The 23,004-nt window shown below is 47.2% G+C and overlaps 1 protein-coding gene across 1 annotated transcript; it reads left to right on the forward strand.

The window, feature by feature from the left end:
• Positions 1-587: 587 nt before the first annotated feature.
• Positions 588-21,660, forward strand: LOC308594520 (protein PML-like). The gene is made up of 9 exons (XM_081207672.1): positions 588-860; positions 3,024-3,496; positions 4,784-5,358; positions 7,368-7,405; positions 9,180-9,290; positions 10,986-11,250; positions 12,588-12,643; positions 14,786-14,903; positions 20,893-21,660. The coding sequence occupies exons 1-9, from the start codon at positions 822-824 to the stop codon at positions 21,630-21,632; spliced, it is 2,415 nt and encodes an 804-aa protein (XP_081063798.1). The 5' UTR covers positions 588-821; the 3' UTR covers positions 21,633-21,660.
• Positions 21,661-23,004: the final 1,344 nt, after the last annotated feature.

The raw sequence follows: 23,004 nt of genomic DNA on the forward strand, positions 1-23,004 counted from the left end.
GTTAAGAACGGACCTCCAGAACGAATTAAGTTCTTAACCTGAGGTACCACTGTACAAATACAGTGGTACCTCGGGTTACAGGTGCTTCAGGTTACAGACGCTTCAGGTTACGGACTCTGCTAACCCAGAAATAATACCTCGGGTTAAGAACTTTGCTTCAGGATGAGAACAGAAATCGCAGCGGGAGGCCCCATTAGCTAAAGTGGTGCTTCAAGTTAAGAACAGTTTCAGGTTAAGAACGGACCTCCAGAACGAATTAAGTTCTTAAACAGAAGTACCTCGGGTGACAGGTGCTTCAGGTTACAGATGCTTCAGGTTACAGACTCCACTAACCCAGGTTAAGAACTTTGCTTCAGGATGAGAACAGAAATCGCAGCGGGAGGCCCCATTAGCTAAAGTGGTGCTTCAAGTTAAGAACAGTTTCAGGTTAAGAACGGACCTCAAGAAAGAATTAAGGTCTTAACCTGAGGTACCACTGTATTTAACTGACCAGTCGTGTTGCAGATAGCTCAGTTCTGGTCCTCCCACCAATAAATCCTCGCCCCCCCCCCCCCAACACATAGCTGCCAACCTTCCCTTTTTTGCGGGAAATTCCTTGCTGATCCCTTATTTTCGAGGCTCCTGATCCCTTGTTTTCAAAATTGAAAATTGACAGTTATGCCCCAGCATAAATCCTGGCTACGCCCACGGGCGCAAACAACAATCAAGAAGACTTTCCGTTTCTATGAAAACGAAACCTAAAAAGCAGAAGTTTCCGGGCAGCCTCCCTTCTCCGTTAAGAGCTCCTCTGGAAGAGGAAAGAGCTTCGTGGGAAGACAAGCATGGCTCAGGTGAGCTCAGCATCCCTCTCCGAGAGCCAGGTAAGACCCTGGACTTGTCCTGGGAGGACTCGGCTGAGTTTCAGGGAACAAGGAAACTCTCGGGGGCATTTACAGCCAAGGCATCCTTCGGAAGCTCTTTCCAGATTTGCTCCACTTCCGTGCCGTGACAAGCGAACAGTTTTTAGGGGGTCCAGCTTTTAGGGGGGTCCTCAGTGCGCCCACCCCTCCTTTTCAAGCTACTGCAGCCCAGAGGGAGCTGTTCCTCCCTCTCCATTTCCTTGCCTTCTTTTGCATGGTGGGAAAAGGGAGCGGGGGGGGGAGGAGGGGGGAAAGCTGCAAGACCAGAGACGCTCAAGGATGGTAGTGCGCCCCCCCCCCCAGCCCTGGCACTGGTCCTGCAAGTGATACGCTCTAACATACGAACTTGCGTGTGTGTTAAAAGTAGAGGAGAGGAGGGTGAAAGCGAAGGAGGGGGGGGGATATAGAGAATTAAGGACAGGGCAGGCGGGAGAAACTCGGTTCAGTAAGGAAACTCAGCCAGATGGACAGGGTATAAATAATATGTTGTTGTTGTTGTTGTTGTTGTTGTTGTTGTTGTTTACAGCTAAATCTACCAAGTTAATGTTTTCTGGACAATATTCAAACCGAAACAAAGCTATCCTCTAAAATTTTCAATTGTCCAAATTTTGCAATGTTTACAGAAATGCATATTTTACCAGCGAAAATGAAATGCAAGCATACTGGGAGGAATTGCTTGCAAAAATGTGTGCACTAGTCAAGACTGCATCTAAAGATGTGTTTGTTATGAGAAAACTGCACTAAAGTGCTGGTGAATTTTCATGACAATTTTTTAAAAAACAACAACCACAAATTCCTGCAAAATGTGGAGAACTGGATTTAAAATTGGGGGGGGGGTGAGAAACTGAGGGAAATGAAATTGGCTTCCATCTGTAATACAGGGCTTGGTGGGAGTGAAGAGGGGCCAGAGTCCCTAAGAGGCTCTGAACAGAATCGATATGACAGTCACCAGAGTGGAACCAGCAAATACTCTGTCTTACCCAGGAAAGGGATTTGCCCCCATCTAAAAGTGTTTTGGGAAAAGGCATTTTTCATGTCCGCTGTTAAAGGCAGTAAGACTTTGCATACCAGTCACAGGGGGTTGGGGGCGGGGAGTAGTGCTCACATCCTACTTGTGGGTTTTGCAAAGACATCTGGTCTTCCGCCCTGAGAAGCGGGTGCTGGGCTAGATCAACCATGGGCCGGATCCAGAGTCTTACGTTCTTGTGTGTCCTTGCAAGAATACCTTCATCTAGGTTTGGTCCTTTTCTTAACTCAGCAGGAAGCTGGAAGTTATCAGGAAATGAATAATTATTAACTCATTCTGCCTCCTTGCAATTGTGTTAGGCAATGCTAAGTACATAGTTTCCGTTCTAAATAATAATTCATGCCCTGCCTCAACCCGAAACTGTAAAAAGGAGAGCTCAGGGGGCATATAAGGTGTTGGGACAGCATCTTATCTTATGCCCAGCCATGCGCCTTAGTGCTCTGATACAACTGCTGGCTTGTGTACCTTGTAACCTGATCTGTGTTCCAGCCAGTTGTGCATTTGGCAACCATGGCAGCTGAGAGGCCAAGAGCCAGGAGAGGCTCCCCTTTTCCAAAGTAGTAGGTAGCCGTGTCCTCTGGCTCAAGAGGATGCAAACCCTTAGAACACCTGGGCACTGAAGTTCCAAGAGCAGTAGCCCCCTCTGAGAAAGGCCAGACCTGCGAGTCACTAAACCCCTGGGCTGTTTCAACAAAAACCGGTTCTGGGCCAGGAGATTCGGCTGCAAAGTGGGGCTTGTGGGATCTCTGATAGACAATGTAGACAGTGGCGTAGCGTGGGTTGTCAGCACCCGGGGCAAGTAATTTGCGCCCCCTAACCCGTGGATTTGCTCCCCCTAACCCTAACCCCCAGATGTTGCGCCCGGTGCGGCCGGCCCCCCCTGCACCCCCCACGCTACGCCACTGAATGTAGATTCACCTTTGCTTTCCAAAATATGCAGTTACGGAAAAAATGTCATACAGAAATGTGTAAGCTGGGAGGAATTTGCAACAAAATGCTGATGATTCCCACCCCGACCCCCCATTTTCCTATCCCTACTTGAAGCTTAATGGGCATCTTCCAAACTATTGCCCCTTATCCTTGTTTTTCCACAACAGGAGATGGGTGAATTACAGTTCCTCTTGTGTGAGAGTTGCCACGGGGAAGTTCAGAGCCCCAAACTGCTGCCATGCCTTCACAACCTGTGTGCCCAGTGCCTCCAAGAAAACCAGCCCAGTGGTCACTGTGCCATATGCAGATCCCCATACTCTCTCCCTGAACTGAAGCCCAACATGCTCTTTGCAAACCTTCAGTCCCAGCTGAGCATCTTCCAGAAGATCAGCCAAGGCCAAGATTTGGCCTGCAGCTGTAGCTCTGAGAGAGAGGCGGTGTTCTGGTGTTCCGAATGTGACTGGCACTTTTGCGACGGCGTGTGTTTCACAAACCACGAGAGAGTCAAGAAGAACAGCCTCCATGAAGTCAAAACACTGAAGAATCTCCAGGGCATGTCGAGCGCAAAGTTCCTTGCAGAGACCAGAAAGCAAAGTGTCATGAACTGTCCCAAAAAAACCCACAATAACGATGCTGCAAGGTAGGTGGTCCGTCAGCGCTTCGTTCTCAGTCTGAAATCCAGGGCCGTCTTAAGCAAATCCTGCGCCGTGGTGCCAAGATCCCTTCGGCGCCCACCTCCCCCATTTCCAGGGATGTTGACCTTTTCCCAAGCCTCTGCAGGGATCGCTCTCCTCCCGCGAAGGCTTGGGAAGGAAGCTGCACGCCCAGCAGCCATATGGTTGACGGGGCACAGCTGGCGGGCAGGCAGGGAAAGGGGAGGCCGCTGGCAAAGCCGTACAGCTCCCCCACTCACTGGGGCGCCCCTGAAAGTCTGGTGCCCTGGCACGATGCCCCACTAAGCCCAATAGGAAAGACGGCTCTGCTGAGATCTTATTTTGAGTGCCAGGGTTGAGCCCACTGTCCCATCCTCTGCCTGAATGCTTGTGGGTTTCCTCCCATGGGTGTCTGGCGGGCCACTGTGAGAATAAGATGCTAGACTCGATGGGCCATTGGCCTGATCCAGTGGGCTGCCTCCAACGGAATCCAACTTCCTGGATTCAGACGGATCTAAGGATGAGGTTTCCTTCTTGACTGTTTGGTCTAATTTTATTTTATATACAAACACAGCAGCTCAGAAGCATCAGGTTGCATGTATTTATTTAGAGCATTTGTGCCCTGTGGTTGAGCCAGAAAGACTCCCAGAGCAGATTACATACAATCAAAATGAGCCAGTATGCAGGTCTATGGGAGTTCCTGGGTTCAGTAAACATTCTTTCCCTCTCTGCGTGTTTTATGATCAACTCAGTGCATCAATATTGGCAATTGTGACAACTTATCTTTTTAAAAAGGACGCGGGTGGCACTGTGGGTTAAACCACAGAGCCTAGGACTTGCCGATCAGAAGGTCGGAGGTTCAAATCCCTGCGACAGGGTGAGCTCCCGTTGCTCGGTCCCAGCTCCTCCCAACCTAGCAGTTTGAAGCACGTCAAAGTGCAAGTAGATAAATAGGTGCCGCTCCAGCGGGAAGGTAAACGGTGTTTCCATGCGCTGCTCTGGTTCACCAGAAGCGGCTTAGTCATGCTGGCCACATGACCCGGAAGCTGTACGCCGGGTCCCTCAGCCAATAAAGCGAGATGAGCGCCGCAACCCCAGAGTCAGTCACGACTGGACCTAATGGTCAGAGGTCCCTTTACCTTTATCTTTTTAAAAAGAACAAATTTTCGGTGTTACTAGAATTTAAAATAATCATAATGAAAAACTATTAATAATAATAATAACAACTATGAGCAGCAGTCCCAATAACAAAGCCAATGGCATTTGATTTACAGAGTCTATTGCAATGAGTGTAAGCGGCCCATGTGCGTGGTTTGCGCTACGCTGGACAGCAAACACCAGAGCCAGCACTGCGAAATACCGGACGAAATCAGGCGCATGCAAAACGAGCTGCAGAGCATGCAAAGGGAGCTCAAGAAAAGCAACCACAGCGAAACCTACCACAGCCTCCAGAAGCTGGTGGCAAGCATGGAGAAGACGAGGAACGAGACGAGGGAGCTGATCCAGCAACAGATTGGCAAGATGGTGAAGGTGCTGCAAGAAAAGGAGGCCCAGTTCCTAGCAGAAGTGGAGGACCAACACCAGCAACAAGTCAAGGATGTAGAGAGGAGGCTCAAGGACGTGGAAGGCCTGGTCAAGAGGATGTCATCCAGCGAGCAGCTGGTGGAGAAGATGCAGCAATATGCCTCTGACCAGGTGGTCTTGGAGATGCAACCCTACATCAAAAGTTCGCTGGAGGAGCTCAGAGATAACCAGCCACCAGTTGCCAATTTCCAGATCCAAGCGAGGGACTTTGCAGAGGTCAAGACCCAGCTCCATGCTCTGTATGAAAGAGTGACAAAGGCCAGAGGTGAGAGTCTTGAAGAGAAATGACTGGCTGGTGTGACAGGGTAGGAGAGGAAGTGAGCCCAGTGGCAGACCTCCTGCTCTGTGCGTGGAAAGGCCTAGGCCCAGTCAGTGGCGTAGCGTGGGTTGTCAGCACCCGGGGCAAGGCAAGTAATTTGCGCCCCCTAACCCGTGGATTTGCGCCCCCTAACCCTAACCCCCAGATGTTGCTCCCGGTGCGGCTGGCCCCCCCTGCACCCCCCACACTACGCCACTGGGCCTAGTGGTGGCACTAGGGCAGGACTTCTACAGAGCCACCTTGTTGGTGTTTCCTCTTACACACCCGCCAGTCAGAAGCTCTCAACATACTGACTGTCACAGCTCATGTGCAGAGAGATTTCAGCTTTCAGAGTATCTAGATTGAATACTTTCTGCAGCTCGTCTCCAGATAGGCAGAACAAAAAGATCTGTGCAGCTGCTGCCCACTTTTTGTATGACAGATTTGCACAGATTGTAAGAGGTCATTTTTTTTTTGTATGTGGCCATCATTGAGTAAAGGAGAGTTGTTTAGCTGGTAGGCTTCAGGGTGGAAGTCTAGAGACCCCATCAACCGAATGAGCAGGAGGGGGCCCCAGGACCACAGGTGAAGGAATGCACACGACCCATCTTAAAAAGTGCCGCCCATAAGATCATTAAGCCCAGAGTCTGGACTTAATGGAAAGGTGCATGCTCTAGTTATCTCCCACTTGGACTACTGCAATGTGCTCTACGTGGGGCTACCTTTGAAGGTGACTCAGAAACTGCAATTAATCCAGAATGCGGCAGCTAGACTGGTGACTGGGAGTGGTTGCTGAGACCATATACTGTAACACCGGTCCTGAAAGACTTATATTGGCTCCCAGTACTTTTCCGAGCACAATTCAAAGTGTTGGTGCTGACCTTTAAAGCCCTAAACGGCCTCTATCCTGTATACCTGAAGGAGCGTCTCCACCCCCACCATCCAGCTCAGACACTGAGGTCCAGTGCCAAGGGCCTTCTGGCAGTTCCCTCACTGCAAGAAGTGAGCTTACAGGGAACCAGGCAGAGGGCCTTCTGTGTAGTGGCACCTGTCCTGTGGAACGCCCTCCCAGCAGATGTCAAGGCAATAAAGAACTATTTTACTTTTAAAAGACAACTGAAGGTGGCCCTGTTTAGGGAAGTTTTTAATGTCTGATGCTGTATTGTTTTTAATATTCAGTTGGAAGCCGCCCAGAGTGGCTGGGGAAACCCAGCGAGATGGGTGGGGTATAAATAATAAATTATTATTATAGTCTAAAATTTCCCTAACTGCACCACTGGCCCTGGTTGAAATCCTGGCATCTTGACACTGCCAGCAAAAGCAGACCACACACAGCTGCACAGACCAGTGGTTCGACTCGGTATATAATTTGTCACCTAATCTTAGGTGACAAACGCAGATGCAATATTTTGCTGATACTTCATCCCTGCCTACAATTTGACAAAAGCTGGATGTTCCCAGGTCAACTATGCAAAGTCATAAGAAAAGACTCCTGGCCCAGGCCAGTGAGCAACCTCATTCTCACCGTCAGCCAACTGGCTGCTCCTTGCAGGAAGCCCCCAGAGCAGAACCTGGGTGCAAAAGTAGCCCTCCCCTCAACCGCAGCTCCCAGCTACTGGCGCTCAGAAGCAAGCTGCCTCTTACAGGTTGCGCTGTTGCAAAATGGAGATGGTCCTAAGAAGTGGGAGTCTGTAGGATTTATGATTATATAGAACAATAAGGATGATTGACAGGCAAAAGTTAAGAAGGTCTTTTCATTAATGCTTTCTGGTGCAAGGATGGTCAGTTTTATAGAACAGTATAGTTTCAAAGTGAAATACATTCCTTAAAGTTTTGTGCACTGAATAGGAAGATGGAAAACTAACACAGATATGCCAGTAGTGGCTGCAGGATTGAAATACTTGGTGATTCTGTCTCTGAATAGGAACAGACAAATTGCTCCATTTTCTAATTAATAATGCCTCACTCTTTTTTAGAAGCTGTCCCAGATGGACCGGAAACTGCCCCCAACCAGGTAAGAGCTGCTCTTGCATACATTGGGACTGGGGAACAAGTGAGCCTCCAGACGCTACTGGACTCCAGTTCCCATCAGTCCCAGGCGGCATGGCTCATGGCTAAGGATGATGGGAATTGTGGCCCTACAAATTCTGGAGGGCTGAAGGTTCCTCCGCCTCTGGTGTTCATCTTGAACTGTCGTCTCCATATTGACAAACTCCAGCTGCATATATGAGGGATCTTTTCAGAGATGCCACTCAGGAGAGAAAAGAGAGAGTTTAAGGGAGAAGCTGACAGTTTAACCATTGGATAGCGAATGGGGTTAGATAGGCAGGTCAACTTGCTTTCGAATCTTTGAGCGGAAGTGAAATCCTAGCAGGGGCTGAATGGCTTGGAAAATATGGTCATAGAATTAGAATTCTAGAGGGTCATTGTCATGACTGAGTTGAATAGGATCCAAAATGCAGCAGTCTGCTTGGTCCTAGAACAATAGGATTCAGAATGCAACAGTCTGATTGGTCCTAGAATAATAGGATCCAAAATGCAGCAGTCTGATTGGTCCTAGAATAATAGGATCCAAAATGCAGCAGTCTGATTGGTCCTAGAATAATAGGATTCAAAATGCAGCAGTCTGATTGGTCCTAGAATAATAGGATCCAAAATGCAGCAGTCTGATTGGTCCTAGAACAATAGGATCCAAAATGCAGCAGTCTGATTGGTCCTAGAACAATAGGATTCAGAATGCAGCAGTCTGATTGGTCCTAGAACAATAGGATCCAGAATGCAGCAGTCTGATTGGTCCACAGGAGCCACCTAATCCAGCTCTAGGTGGAAGTGAATCTGCAACCTGATTGGCCTACAGGTGAATCCCGGAATTAGCCAATCACGTGGGGCCCATTGTGTAAATAATGTATATAAAGCAGACATCCTGGGGGAACTTCCATTCCTCCTCACCACTATGAGCTGAATAAAGAGCATGAAATCTACTCTCAACTCCGAATATTTTCAGTCATCTAGTCAAAGGCAGCACACAGATAAAACAGAAACAGCTAAAAACTGGGGAGGGGAACATCCTTAAAAACATTGAGCCTTTCCCTGTTAAGAGCACCAAAGTCGCCTGACGCCACGGCAGATATTGGGAGCCATCAGTTTACATATGCAGTGATGCCTCATGTAGGTAAGAAGAGTTTGGATTTGGATTTGATATCCTGCTTTATCACTACCCGAAGGAGTCTCAAAGCGGCTCACATTCTCCTTTCCCTTCCTCCCCCCACAACAAACACTCATTTCCTGCTTGGCAGGGGGTTGGACTCGATGGCCCTTGTGGTCTCTTCCAACTCTATGATTCTATGATTCTATGATTCTATGATTTAAGCATGTGTGTGCTTGTGTGTCTATTAAGATATACAGATCTTTGCAATAAAAACGCCCCAACACCAGTCCTTTCCTTAAAAACAGGCAGTTCCCAAAAGCCTCTTGGAACAAGAAAGTCTTTGCCTGCCATCAAATTGGGCTGCTTAAAATCCTCTGTAAACAGTGTGTGTCTTGAACTAGGTTTTTGTGCCTCACTGTGGAAACCTTCACAGAGTCTTCAGAACACAATTAGATACACACGTTGGAAGTAACTCCTCACATTTTGGACCTCTGGGGAGGGAGGGAGTGGAGCCTTCACCTTGCTACTGTTTTATTATAAACACTACCACAAATGGCTAACTCCAGAGTATTCATGTGATAATAGGGGGAGTTTTCTCTATTAACACACTCATAAAACTGTTTGCATTACCCATCCGCAGGGAGGGTCTGAAAAACAGCCTCCCCACCATCGCCTTAATGCAGTGGCCAGAAAGACAAACACCAGCGACCCAGATGGCCCCAGCAGCAGCAACTCAAGCACCAGTAATCTGGTAAGTCAGAAAGCACAATTCACCTCCCTCTGTTCCCCTCCCACTGTCCTGCATTCTCTGGTTGTGACGAATGTGGGAAGGGGGCTTCCTTCTAGGGGTGTGTGTGTGTGTGTGTGTGTGTGTGTGTGTGTAAGGTAAAGGTACCCCTGACCGTTAGGTCCAGTCGCAGATGACTCTGGGGTTGTGCGCTCATCTTGCACTATAGGCTGAGGGAGCCGGTGTTTGTCCGCAGACAGCTTCCAGATCATGTGGCCAGCATGACTAAGCCGCTTCTGGCGAACCAGAGCAGCGCACGGAAATGCCGTTTACCTTCCCGCCGCAGTGGTACCTATTTATCTACTTGCACTTGACGTGCTTTCGAACTGTTAAGTGGGCCAGGAGCTGGGACTGAACAATGGGAGCTCACAGGGATTCGAACCGCCGACCTTCTGATCAGCAAGCCCTAGGCTCTGTGGTTTAGACCACAGCGCCACCCACGTCCCTGGACATACACATAATACTGCAGTTGGAAGCAGTTTCCGGGTGGAAATTGCAAAAATGCCAGTCGGATGGCAACCCATGTCGGCAGTGTTGGTCTGGGCAACTTTCTTTAAATTAGCTTTAAAGCTCAACAGCTTCAGGCAAACCCCCCCGCCCCCCCCAAAAGCTCAATAACTTTTGCGTCTGGATTTTATGGCAACACTATATGATGTGGAAGAATCAGAGGGCTCATCTATACTTCCCCTACTTCCAATACTTCTCAACCATATTCTGTACTGATTTATTATCCTGTGTCCAATACCTGATTTTGTTAAAATCAGTTAAGATTTTTATTAAAGTTTTGTTGTGATACAGTAAGGTATAGAAAACGAATGTAAATAAAAAACAGAAACAGCTACCCAAAGTAAAAATAGAATACAGAGCCCTCTCTTAAAAGTAGTTCTCTCATCTCTCACCCTGGGAAACCAGCACTTCCCAGTTTCTCATCCAGCGTCCTCCATCAACTATTTTCCATGGCATGCAGTCCCTGGACGCTAATAAAGATCCCAGACATGGGACTCGAAAGATATAAGAACAGAAAATGAAGAAGAGAAGGGGGAGGGGATAAAAAGAAAGAAGCAGGAAGAAGAAAGGAAGGGGGGGAGAAAAGAAAAAGAAACAAATAAAAATAAAACAGACTTCCGATTTTCCATCTGTCAGTTACATAAATAAGTTATTTAAGATATGCACTCCATGATAGCATCCATCTTCTCCACTTTCTGTTAAACAATATTTCTTTTAAATTCAAATGTCTCAAAATCACTCATTTCTTTTCCCCACAAAAATGCAAAGAGCCCAAAGTAGTAGTATTAATAATATAGTAGTAAACGCAACTGTGTTCAAAGATTAAAACCTCTCAGCTGAAAGATCAAGAGGGAACTTGGTTCACTTTTTATTAGGGGACAGGTCCCCTTAACATTTCTGACAAGATGGTCTGCACTGTCTTTAGAGTGGCATTTTCAATGAGAAATATTTGTGGGCCTAAGTTGAATTCTTCAGAAGAGCAAATTTTTATTAGACGGAATGCCTAACTTTAACGATTATTTTAACTGCGTAATATTTTTGTATGTGTGGTTTTGGGGGTTTTTTGTATCTCACTTTGTAGTGGCTTTCGCTGCACAAAGGAATTAATTAATTAATGGCCATATCATCCTATTCCGTGCTCTTGTCTCCCAGGGCCACCTCCCGAAGTCGCCAGCAAAGAGGAACTGTGCCTACCTGGAAAGAGCCGTCCAGACCCCTACAAAAGTGGTGAAAATGGAACATGATGACGATGGTGCCAGATCCAGGCAGTTGCCTAGCAACAGGAGGCTGGAACAAACTTGGACCAGTTCTCAATCTCCAGGATGCTCCCCTTCCACAGGGAGCAGGGACAAGGCAGGAGAAGGCATGGACAGCTCAAAGTGGCCCCCCAGGTCTGACCCAGAGCTGTCTGAGTCAGGTACAGACAGAAGCTGCTGTTTTACTCAGGGATTCTTAAGACCCAGTCACACATTTTTGATATCTTTTTTGAGGGGGGCGGGATACTAGTGCCTTCTCATCGTGAGAAGTGAGCTTCTCATTGTGAAATCGACAGCCTAAAGAAGGCTGAATTGTTTAATCCAGGTATTTTTATTTATCTGTGGCATTCATACCCCACCTTTTTTCGCCAAGGAGCTCCGCACCTCCCCATTCTTAGGCTGAGGGGCAGGGACTGGCCTCAAGGGAGCCGTTGAGCTTCATGGCTGAGTGGGGACTTGAACCCTGGTCTATTCCCCGGTCATCGCCTGACCAACCACTACACCACGCTAGCTCTCAAATAGTAACATTGGTACGTCGTCAGCGGAATTTGAACCCATGGGGCAATATCCCAGTGGATTTCTAATCCATCACCTGAACCACTTGGCCACCAAGTGTAAGGAACCTGGTGCACTTCAGATGTCGTTGAACTACAATTCGCACCCGCACCCCTGGCCATTGGCCACTCTGGAGGGGCGTGCTCTCCCCACCCCCGGTTTAATCAGTCAGGTCACATAGTGGATTGAAACCTTCTCTATTGATTAAAAAGCACCCACAATAAATCAGGTTTTCAAAAATACAGTGGTACCTCAGGTTACATACGCTTCAGGTTACAGACTCCGCTAACCCAGAAATAGTACCTCGGGTTAAGAACTTTGCTTCAGGATGAGAACAGAAATTGTGCAGCGGCAGCAGGAGGCCCCATTAGCTAAAGTGGTACCTCAGGTTAAGAACAGTTTCAGGTTAAGAATGGACCTCTGGAACGAATTAAGTTCTTAACCCGAAGTACCACTGTATATATTTTTAGTACAGGTACATACACAAATCTCGGAAGAAGCATTAGCTGGTTGAAAGAAAGACAGGAATGCCTCTCTTAAACTGGAGCCAGCTGTGAAAGAAGTGTGCCTCGTCCAAAAATAATAATGTGTTTGTTTGTGTGTACATTGGTACCTCAGGTTAAGAACTTAATTCATTCTGGAGGTCCGTTCTTAACCTGAAACTGTTCTTAACCTGAAGCACCACTTTAGCTAATGAGGCCTCCCGCTGCCACCGTGCCGCCGCTGTGCGATTTATGTTCTCATCCTGAAGCAAAGTTCTTAACCCGAGGTATTATTTCTGGGTTAGCGGAGTCTGTAACCTGAAGCGTCTGTAACCCGAGCTATCACTGTATATTGTAACTTAACATTAGAAAGTGCTTTCTGATATTAAGAGCCACATGGCAGTGGGAAAGGCCAGCGCAAAAGGCTAGCCTTCATTGGATGTCCGGCTTTTCTCTTGCAGGTGATGCTCCTGTGAGCATTTCCTCGGGAGACGAAATCACCGACGACGAATCTGTGGTGAGTGCAGAGACCCAGGTGCTGCCACGCTGTCGCTTGGTGCCCTCCTCACTGCCCCCTGGACAACGGAGTCCCTTGTGAAGGCCGTGGTCTCACAGCACGTTGGTGGCAATCCTTTGAGCAATCCTTTTCTTGCACCTGATTGTGACATAGGCGCAGTGAAGCAAACCTTCGATGTTCGTAGAATTGCAGAGTTGGAAGGGACCCCAAGGGTCATCTAGTCCAACCCCCTCGCAATGCAGGAATTTCAGCTAAAGCATCCATGACAGATGGCCAGTCAACCTCTGCTTAAAAACCTTCAAGCAAGGAGAGGCCACCACCTCCCGAGGGAAATTGTTCCACTGTCAAACAGCTCTCACTGTCAGAAAGTTCTTCCTGATGTTTAACCAGAATATCCCTTCTTGTAACTTGAAGCCATGGGTTTGAGTCAGTGCCAGATTTACGTATAAGCTAAACAATCTATAGCTTAGGGCCCCACTCCAAAAAATATACTTTTTCTTAATTGTATTTCACTATTAATATACTTCTTAATTGTATTTCAGTTCAACAATTACTTGGATAAAATACATATTTTATGTGCAAATGGCTTTAGATACATATTAGGTCCATAAATTACCATATAGCATATGTTCAACACAGGAAAAACCAGCAGCAATTTGTTGTTGACAAAGGACAGCTGGACATATAAAGGGCCCCATTACCTTCAGTAGCTTAAGGCCTCATCAACCCTAAATCCGGCCCTGGTTTGAGTCCTACTCTCCAGAGCAGGAGAAAACAAGCTTTTTCTATCCTCCATGTGACAGGCCTTGAAATATTTGAAGATGGCTATCATATCTCCTTTCAGTCTCCTCTTTTCCAGGCTAAACATACCCTGCTCCTTCAACCACTCCTCATAAGGCTTGGTTTATAGACCCTCAATCATCTTGGTGGCCCTCCTCTACACACCTTCCAGCTTGTCAACATCCTTCTTAAATTGTGGTGCCCAGAATTGGACACAGTATTCCAGGTGGGGTCTGACCAAGGCAGAATAGAGTGGAACTGTTCCTTGCCTTGATCTGGGCACTAGCCTACAATAGCATTCATTATTATTTTTTTTGCTACTGCATCAATCACACTGTTCATTCATGCGAAACTTGTGGTCTCCTAAGACCCCTGGATCCTTTTCACATGTACTGCTATTAAGCTAGGTGTCGCCCATCATATATTTGTGCATCTGGTTCCTCCTGCCTAAGTGCAGAACATTTGTACCCATTGAAATTCATTTTGTAAGTTTTAAGTCCAGGTCTCCAGTCTGTGAAGGCCCTTTTGAATCCGGAGTCTGTCTTCTGCGGCATTGGCTACCCTTCCCAGGTTGCTGTCACCTGCAAGTTTGATGAGCACCCCCTCATTTCCTTCATCCAAGTCATTTAGAAAGATGTTTAACAACAATGGGGCCAGGACAGAACCCTGTGGCATCCCATTTGTCACTTTTTTCCAGGATGATGAGGAATCATCTTAATGGCCCACTTTGTAAATCAGCCGAAAGGTGATGTTTGAGTACAAAAATCTTACTCGTGACATTTTTAATGCAATTCCTAGGGGTTTGGACCAGATGACCTTTGGGGGCAGGGCCAGATTTATGTATAAACTAAACAAGCTATAGCTTAGGGCCCCACTCTCTCGGGGGCCCCCCAAAATATACCTCTTAATTGCATTTCACTGTTAATATACTTCTTAATTGTATTTCAGTTCAACAATTGCTTTGATAAACTACATATTTTGTTATGTACAAATGGCTTTAGATACCTATTAGGTCCATAAATTACCATATAGCATATATTCAACACACACAAAAACAGCGACAATTTGTTGTTGACAAAGGACAGCTGGACATATAAAGGACCCCATTACCTTCAGTAGCTTAGGGCCTCATCAAACCTAAATCCAGCCCTGCTTGGGGGTATCTTCCTTCTCGACAGTTCTGTGATTCTGCGAATAAAATCTTGTTAGTCTTTTAAGTTGTCACAATGCTCTTTTTTCTGAGTCGTGGAACCCTCCATCCCCAAGGCAGCAGTGCAGTGGTTGTGGCTGGGGAAAAGAGGTGAGTCAGTGGCCCATAATCTCTGAAGTGTCCCCCCCCCCACTTGTCTGTCTTCTCGCCAGGAATCTAGCTTGCTACAGGACATCAGGAACAGATCACAGAATAGCCAGGAAGAACGCCTGAGGCAGGAGTTTCAGTTGGGGCAAGGGACCATGGTTTTCTTCGACCTGAAGCTTCTACGTAAGGGGCTGAGAGCCACTTTTGAAATCAGATACTGCAAAATTATCGCTTGGGAAGAAGGGGTGGGGGAGAAATTCAGTTCAGTTTGCATTTGAAGGCAAATCCGCTTGATTTGCACTTTCCAAAACAATGCATAAACCAAAACCCAGCCATCCTGCAAAGTCTGCGCTTCTGCACAGTCTGAATTTTGCAGTGCAGTTATCCAGCCAAGTCACGTGCACAAAATTGCATATCCCAGGGTAAAGTGTGCATAAAAACACACATGTATTGGTAAAAAGGATATATAATAATAATAATAATAATTTATTATTTGTACTCCGCCCATCTGGCTGAGTCTCCCCAGCCACTCTGGGTGGCTTCCAACAAAGATTAAAAATACATTAAAATGTCACACATTAAAAACTTCCCTAAACACAGCTGCCTTCAGATGTCTTCTAAATGTCAGGTAGTTGTTTATCTCTTTGACATCTGATGGGAGGGCGTTCCACAGGGCGGGCACCACCACCAAGAAAGCTTTCTGCCTGGTTTCCTAGAACCTTACTTCTTGCAGCGAGGGAACCGCCAGAAGGCCCTTGGCGCTGGACCTCAGTGTCCGGGTAGAACGATGGGGGTGGAGATGCTTCTTCAGGTATACAGGACTGAGGCCGTTTAGGGCTTTAAAGGTCAGCACCAACACTTTGAATTGTGCTCGGAAACATACTGGGAGCCAATGAAGGTCTTTCAGGACCGGTGTTATGTGGTCTCGGCGGCTGCTCCCAGTCACCAGTCTAGGTGCCGCATTCTGGATTAATTGCAGTTTCCGGGTCACCTTCAAAGGCAGCCCCACATAGAGCGCATTGCAGTAGACCAAGCAGGAAATAACTAAACCTTGCACTGCTCTGGCAAGACAGTCTGCGGGCAGATAGGGTCTCAGCCTGCGTGCCAGATGGAGCTGGTAGACAGCTGCCCTGGACACAGAATTGACCTGTGCCTCCATGGACAGCTGTGAGTCCAAAATGACTCCCAGGCTGCGCACCTGGTCCTTCAGGGGCACAGTTACCTCATTCAGGACCAGGGAGTCCTCCACACCAGCCTGCCCCCTGTCCCCCAAGAACAGTACTTCTGTCTTGTCAGGATTCAACCTCAATCCATTATCCACCATCCATCCTCCAATTGCCTCCAGGCACTCACACAGGACCTTCACTGCCTTCACTGGTTCTGATTTGAAAGAGAGGTAGAGCTGGGTACCATCTGCATACTGATGGACACCCAGCCCAAACCCCCTGATAATCTCATGCAGATATCCTGTAGATGTTAAAAAGCATGGGGGAGAGGACGGAACCCTGAGGCACCCCACAAGTGAGGGCCCAGGGGTTTGAACACTCATCCCCCACCACTACTTTCTGGACACGGCCCAGGAGGAAGGAGCGGAACCACTGTATAACAGTGCCCCCAGTGCTCTTCTAGACGGTCCAGAAGGATATTATGATCAATTGTATCTAAAGCCGCTACAAGAAAGTCTTATATTAGGGAAAACTGGTTTGCATAAATGTGCAGATTGGGCAAAACTGCACACAAATGTGTAGATGAGGAGAGATTTGAACTAAGATGTTGGTGGCTTTTCATGAGGAGTTTCTCTTTTTAAAAAAAACTACAAACTGATGTGGAATTGTGGAGAACCAAACCTAAGACTGGAAAAAGAGAAACCAAGAGAAACCAAAATTGGCATATGTTCCCATCCCTACTTGGGAGTGAAGGGAGAGGCTGGCGTATCAGAGGGGCATCGGGAAAGGGGCTGTTCACCTGCTGCCCTCCTTCCAGCAGGGAAGATGCTACCAACTTTTTCTTCTTCCAACATACATTCCAATGAGAGCACAAGCTGGTATCAGATCAGATCTGTTTTCCAGTGGTGCCTAGCCAGGAGCCACAGGGGAAATCCACAAGTACCTGATGATGCCACAAACCCACCTTGACTTGGAGGCTCAGTCAAGGCAAGCAGAATCCTGACAAGACTCAGGTCCTGTGGCAGGTGGCCTGTTGCGGCAGGTGGGTGTGTTGGTCATGCACGTACCCCTGAAAGTCTGGGATGCTCCGACATTGGGAGCCCCTTTCCCCAACTTCGTAGAAAGGGATAGCCTGGCCACCTTGTGGTTAGATTACAGTGGTGCCCCGCAAGACGAATGCCTCGCAAGACGGAAAACTCGCTAGATGAAAGAGTTTTCCGTTTTGGAGGTACTTCGCAAAACGAATTTCCTATGGGCTTGCTTCACAAGACGACAATGTCTTGCGAGTTCCTGCTGGTTTTTTCCCCCTCCCCCCCTTTTTCTAAGCCGCTAAGCCGCTTATCCGATCAGCAGATAAGCCGCTAAAAGCCGCTAATAGCGCTAATCCGCTGTCAATGGGCTTGCTTCGCAAGACGAAAAAACCGCTAGACGAAGAGAATCACAGAACGGATTTTTTCGTCTTGCGAGGCACCACTGTACTGTGATGTTCTTTACGTGGGACTGCCCTTGAAGATAGTTTGGGGACTGCAGCTAGCACTAAAGTCTTTTCGTAAGGCCCTTTGAGGTTTCCTCCAATCAAGCAGTGTGTAAATTTAACAAAATACAGTGGTACCTCGGGTTAAGTACTGAATTTGTTCCGGAGGTCCGTTCTTAACCTGAAACTGTGCTTAACCTGAAGCACCACTTTTTAGCTAATGGGGCCTCCTGCTGCCGCCGCGCCACTGGAGCCCGATTTCTGTTCTTATCCTGAAGCACTATTTCTGGGTTAGTGGAGTGTGTAACCTGAAGCGTATGTAACCAGAGGCACCACTGTAGATAAATAATAATATAATAATAATAATTTATTATTTATACCCCGCCCATCTGCCTGGGTTTCCCCAGCCACTCTGGGCGGCTTCCAACTGAATGTTAAAAACAATACAGCATCAGACATTAAAAACTTCCCTAAACAGGGAATCCTGTTGTCCTCAGTTGTCTTTTAAAAGTAAAATAGTTGTTTATTGCATTGACATCTGCTGGGAGGGCGTTCCACAGGGCAGGCGCCACTACCGAGAAGGCCCTCTGCCTGGTTCCCTGTAACCTCACTTCTTGCAGCGAGGGAAGCACTGGAAGGCCCTCGGTGCTTGACCTCAGTGTCCGGGCTGAACGATGGGGGTGGAGACGCTCCTTCAGGTATACAGGACTGAGGCCGTTTAGGGCTTTAAAGGTCAGCACCAACACTTTGAATTGTGCTCGGAAATGTACTGGGAGCCAATAAAGATTTTTCAGGAGCGGTGTTATATGGTCTTGGCAGCCACTCTTAGTCACCAGTCTAGCTGCCGCATTCTGAATTAGTTGTAGTTTCCAAGTCACCTTCAAAGGTAGCCCCATGTAGAGCGCATTGCAGTCTCAGTCACCAATCTACTGTAGCTGCCACATTTTGGATTAATAAAGAGGTACAGTGGTGCCCCGCAAGACGAATGCCTCGCAAGACGGAAAACTCGCTAGACGAAAGAGTTTTCCGTTTTGGAGGTGCTTCGCAAAACGAATCTCCTATGGGCTTGCTTCGCAAGACGACAATGACTTGCGAGTTCCTGCTGGTTTTTTCCCCTCCCCCCCTTTTTCTAAGCCGCTAAGCCGCTTATCAGCTGATCTGATCAGCAGATAAGCCGCTAAAAGCCGCTAATAGCACTAATCCGCTAATCCTTCAATGGGCTTGCTTCACAAGATGAAATAAACCGCTAGATGAAGAGAATCACAGAACGGATTCTTTTCGTCTTGCGAGGCACCACTGTATAAGGGCGCTTTAAATGCATGGTGGTGATCTGAGCTTACCTATGGTCTTTCTAGCTACAAGGTGTGCTGATGGTTACTAACTCAGGTGGTTTCTAAGGGGGGAGGAGCAAGGGTATTGCAAGGCACTTAAAAGATGCAGGAGCACAGATTCATGACACCCGCTGACTGGCCTCTGAGCAAACTGGAGAACCACAGTGAATATGTTTGTAGGGAAGCGGAAGGAGATCAGGTGCTCACACACACACACACACCCCGGCGTTGCCTTCTAAAAATACCCTTAAAGCTCGGGGGGAGGTGGTCAGTCTATCAATGGCATATGGCTACCTAGAACGTAAGAGCCGGCTGCATCAGGCCAGTGTCCCGTCCAGTCCAGCATCCTGTTCTCACAGTGGCCAACTAGATGCCTCTGGGAAACCTGCAAGCAGAATTTGAGCCAAGAGCAACTCTCCCCTCCTGCTCTTTCCAGCAGGTGGGATTCAAAAACATCACTGCTTCCAACAGTAGAGACAGAGCAGAGGCAAAGGGACCCCTGACCATTAGATCCAGTCGTGGATGACTCTGGGGTTGCGGCGCTCATCTCGCTTTATTGGCCGAGGGAGCCGGCGTACAGCTTCCGGGTCATGTGGCCAGCAGGACTAAGCCGCTTCTGGCGAACCAGAGCAGCGCACGGAAACGCCGTTTACCTTCCCGCCAGAGTGGTACCTATTTATCTACTTGCACTTTGACGTGCTTTCGAACTGCTAGGTTGGCAGGAGCAGGGACCGAACACCGGGAGCTCAATCCGTCACGGGGATTCGAACTGCCAACCTTCTGATCGGCAAGTCCTAGGCTCTGTGGTTTAACCCACAGCACCAGAGGCATCCTGGCTAGTAGCCATTGGCAGCCCTCTCCCCCTCCATGCATTTGTCCAGTTCTCTTTAAAAGCCACTGAAATGGGTGGCCATCCCTGCCTCCTGTGGGAGCAAGTGCCATAGTGTGAATTTGTGCCGTACGAAGGAGGACTTCTTTTCTCTGTCCTGAATCTTTCGGCATTCCGCTTCAAAGAGAAAAACAACTACAGTGGTGCCTCGCAAGACGAAATTAATTCGTTCCGCGAGTTTTGTCGTCTTGCGATTTTTTCCGTCTTGCGAAGCACGGTGTCGGGAAAGTTTTGGAAAAGCTTCAAAAATCACCAAAGTCTTTAAAAACCTCAAAAAAGGCTACCACACCGCCTGCTATGAGTTGCTCCTCGAAGTCAAGTCGCAACTGTATTAACGGTGTTAAGAAAAACTTGCAAGACGTTTCCGTATTGCGAAGCAAGCCCATAGGGAAAATCGTCTTGCGAAGCAGCTCAAAAAACAAAAAACCCTTTCGTCTAGCGAGTTTTTTGCCTTGCGAGGCATTCGTCTTGCGAGGTACCACTATACCAGACTTTTAGAAGACATCTGAAGGCAGCCCTGTTTAGGGAAGCTTTTGCTGTTTAATAGGTTATTGTATTTTAGTGTTCTGTTGGAAGCCGCCCAGAGTGGCTGGGGGGACCCAGCCAGATGGGCGGGGTATAAATAAATTATTATTATTATTATTAATTATTATTATTATTATTATTATTAATTATTGTTATTATTATTATTATTATTATTATTATTATTATTATTATCCATGAATTCTAGTGTTATGAGAGAGGGGGAAAGACTTTTCTCTATTCACTTTCTCATGCCATAGTTGGGGGCGCTTTGCCACTGAACCCTAACTCAGCCATGAAGCTTTCTGGATGACTTTGGGTCAGTCACCGCCTCTCAGCCCAACCTACCGCACAAGGTTATTGTGTGGGATTAAATGAGACACGGGGAGAACCATGAAGAAAAAAAGGTAAGGTATAAATGCAGTAAATAAATGATAATAAATAAATCAGGAACCCATTTGGCCTGGCTTCTTGCCTGAAATAACCTGATGGCTCTTGAGTAATATTTATTTACAGTGGTATCTCAGGTTACAGACGCTTCAGGTTACAGACTCCGCTAACCCAGAAATAGTACCTCGGGTTAAGAACTTTGCTTCAGGATAAGAACAGAAATCGCATGGAGGCAGCGGGAGGCCCCATTAGCCAAAGTGGTACCTCAGGTTAAGAACAGTTTCAGGTTAAGAACGGACCTCCGGAATGAATTAAGTTCTTAACCTGAGGTACCACTGTATTTGTGATGCCCAAGCCTCTGTGGTCAATCTGGACTAACCTCCTCTCACTGCTCTTTCAGCGGGCGATATCCTGCACCTGGTTGCCCTAGCAGAGGAAGCATACTGCTGCTCTGTCATGATCCGGCCGCTGTTGCCTTCCTCTGGTGGAGACGCAAGAAGCAAATTCTCCGAGACTGGGCTGGAGGGGTTCTTCGACTACGTCTGCTCCCTCTCCCTGCCCATTTTGGTGGGGTATGACATCTGGTCTGTGGACCATCTCCCAGCCCTGGTGGGCGCCCTGCAAGCTATCAACAAGGAGGAAAGATTCGAAGCCTCCATCTTTGGTTTCATCGATGCCTTGCCCCTCATTAAGGAGAAGTTCCCAGAGTTGCCCAGCTACACGCTGAAAAGCCTGGACTACACATATCGCTGGGGCGACCTGAACGACACGCGGGCCGACGACTGCGCCAAGGCCCTGAAGGATTTGTGTACTGTCTTGGAGGTTAACCCTGTGATGGAGAGAAGGACAGTCGTTGCCTACTCCAACATACGGTCCTACGCCTCCCTGCGACCCCTCTTGTCGCAGAAGCTCCTCTCTGAGGCCTCTGCAAAGACGTTGGCGCTGCACAATGTCTGCCTTTCCATGCTCCAGCACATCTATCAAGAGGACCCAGAAAGGGGGCTGAGTAAGTTGTGCAGGTTCCTGAATCGCCACCGAAAGGACACGGAGGAAAAAATCCAAAAGCTGAGCAAGATTCGCTTCTACTTCCAACAACTGCAGTCGGCAGCTTGGCATCTGCTGCCGGAAGCAACCTCCTAGAATCTTAGAGTTGGAAGGGACCCAAGAGTCATCTCTCATGGGAGTCTGTTCCACTACTGAACAGCTCTTACTGTTTTTGCGAATGTTTAGTCCGAATCTCCTTTCTTGTGATTTGAAGCCATTGCCTCGAGTCCGACCCTCCAGAACAGCAGATTCTACAATTCTATGCTTCTACCATGTTAATGAAATAAGTACTATTTTTTTTCCTTTTTTTAAAAACTAAAGCACATCTTTATTTTGCAAATAAACAATTAATATCCACAAGTAAACTATGTTTTTTTCTTCAAGTTTGTACCTAGACAGCTATTTGTCAATCAAAATGCAATCAGGGAACCATAATCGAAATACTCATACTGGCCCAAGCATAAAGAGAAGGGAGGAAAATTAACTCAGTCAACCTGCAACATTGTCCCATGCAGCTGCGTGAGTTGATAAGGGTCAGCCATTATCACCAACCTCTGGAGCATAGCTGTCCACTTTTCCCTTTTCTTGTGAGGAATCCTATTCGGAATAAGGGAATTTACCTTAAAAAAGGGGAAACGTTGACAGCTATGCTCTGGGGTTGACTCATCTCAGCACTGGAGTTCCATTTGCAAGTCCTGCTGAAACCTTTTGAGTAGAGCTATCTTTGTCCTCTAGGACAGGGATGGGGCCCCTGTGGCCACCCACATGTTGCTGAACTAAAACTCCCACCATCCCTGACCACTGGTTACTCTGGCCTGGGTTCATGGGAGTTGAGAGCCCAACAACCTCCGGTCCCCAAACTTTCCTACCCCATCCTAGAAAATGGTCCACAGGGCAACCCTATACGTCTACTCGGAGGTAAGCTCATTGAGTTTAATGGGACTTACTCTCAGGTAAGTGTGTGCAGGATTGGAGCCTAAATGTTGTCTCTCAACATCTGAAGAGCACAACCAGATCGTTTGCCCATTGCTTTGCGATTCCTGATTCCTGGCAGGCAGTAATAGCTGTGGGCTGTCAATGAGAGAATTTCAGGAGGTGCTGATTTTCTCTGCCTTCCAGCCCTACAGTTTGGTAATTCTACAATGCAACAGATCACCCTAATGCAGATATAGCAGCCAACCCAATTTAATATCTATATCTATATCTATATCTATATCTATATCTATATATAATATGTATTCAAAATTTAAGGTTTCAAAAAGAAAAAATAATACAAAATATAAAAAAGAATACAACAGTAACAGAAAAAAAGAGAAAAAGGTATAAAAATACATTCAATTAAAAAAATTAAATAAAAAAGAACAGATTAAACCTTTACATAGCTTTCTTCCTTTACTTATTTCCTTGACCTCCTCACACCTCCCAATTTTGTATTCTAATTCAGATCGTTTTTTCAGCAAATCCTTCC

This window comes from Podarcis bocagei (genome assembly GCF_964188305.1).
Source record: "Podarcis bocagei genome assembly, chromosome: 9".
Lineage (NCBI taxonomy): Eukaryota > Metazoa > Chordata > Lepidosauria > Squamata > Lacertidae > Podarcis > Podarcis bocagei.

Excerpts from the sequence above, each read along its gene's own strand:
- LOC308594520 (XM_081207672.1), top strand. The coding sequence starts at position 822 with ATGGCTCAGGTGAGCTCAGCATCCCTCTCCGAGAGCCAG. Across the intron at positions 3,497-4,783 it reads CACAATAACGATGCTGCAAG|AGTCTATTGCAATGAGTGTA; the intron begins GTAGGTGGTCCG and ends TTTGATTTACAG. Across the intron at positions 14,904-20,892 it reads CTTCGACCTGAAGCTTCTAC|CGGGCGATATCCTGCACCTG; the intron begins GTAAGGGGCTGA and ends CTGCTCTTTCAG.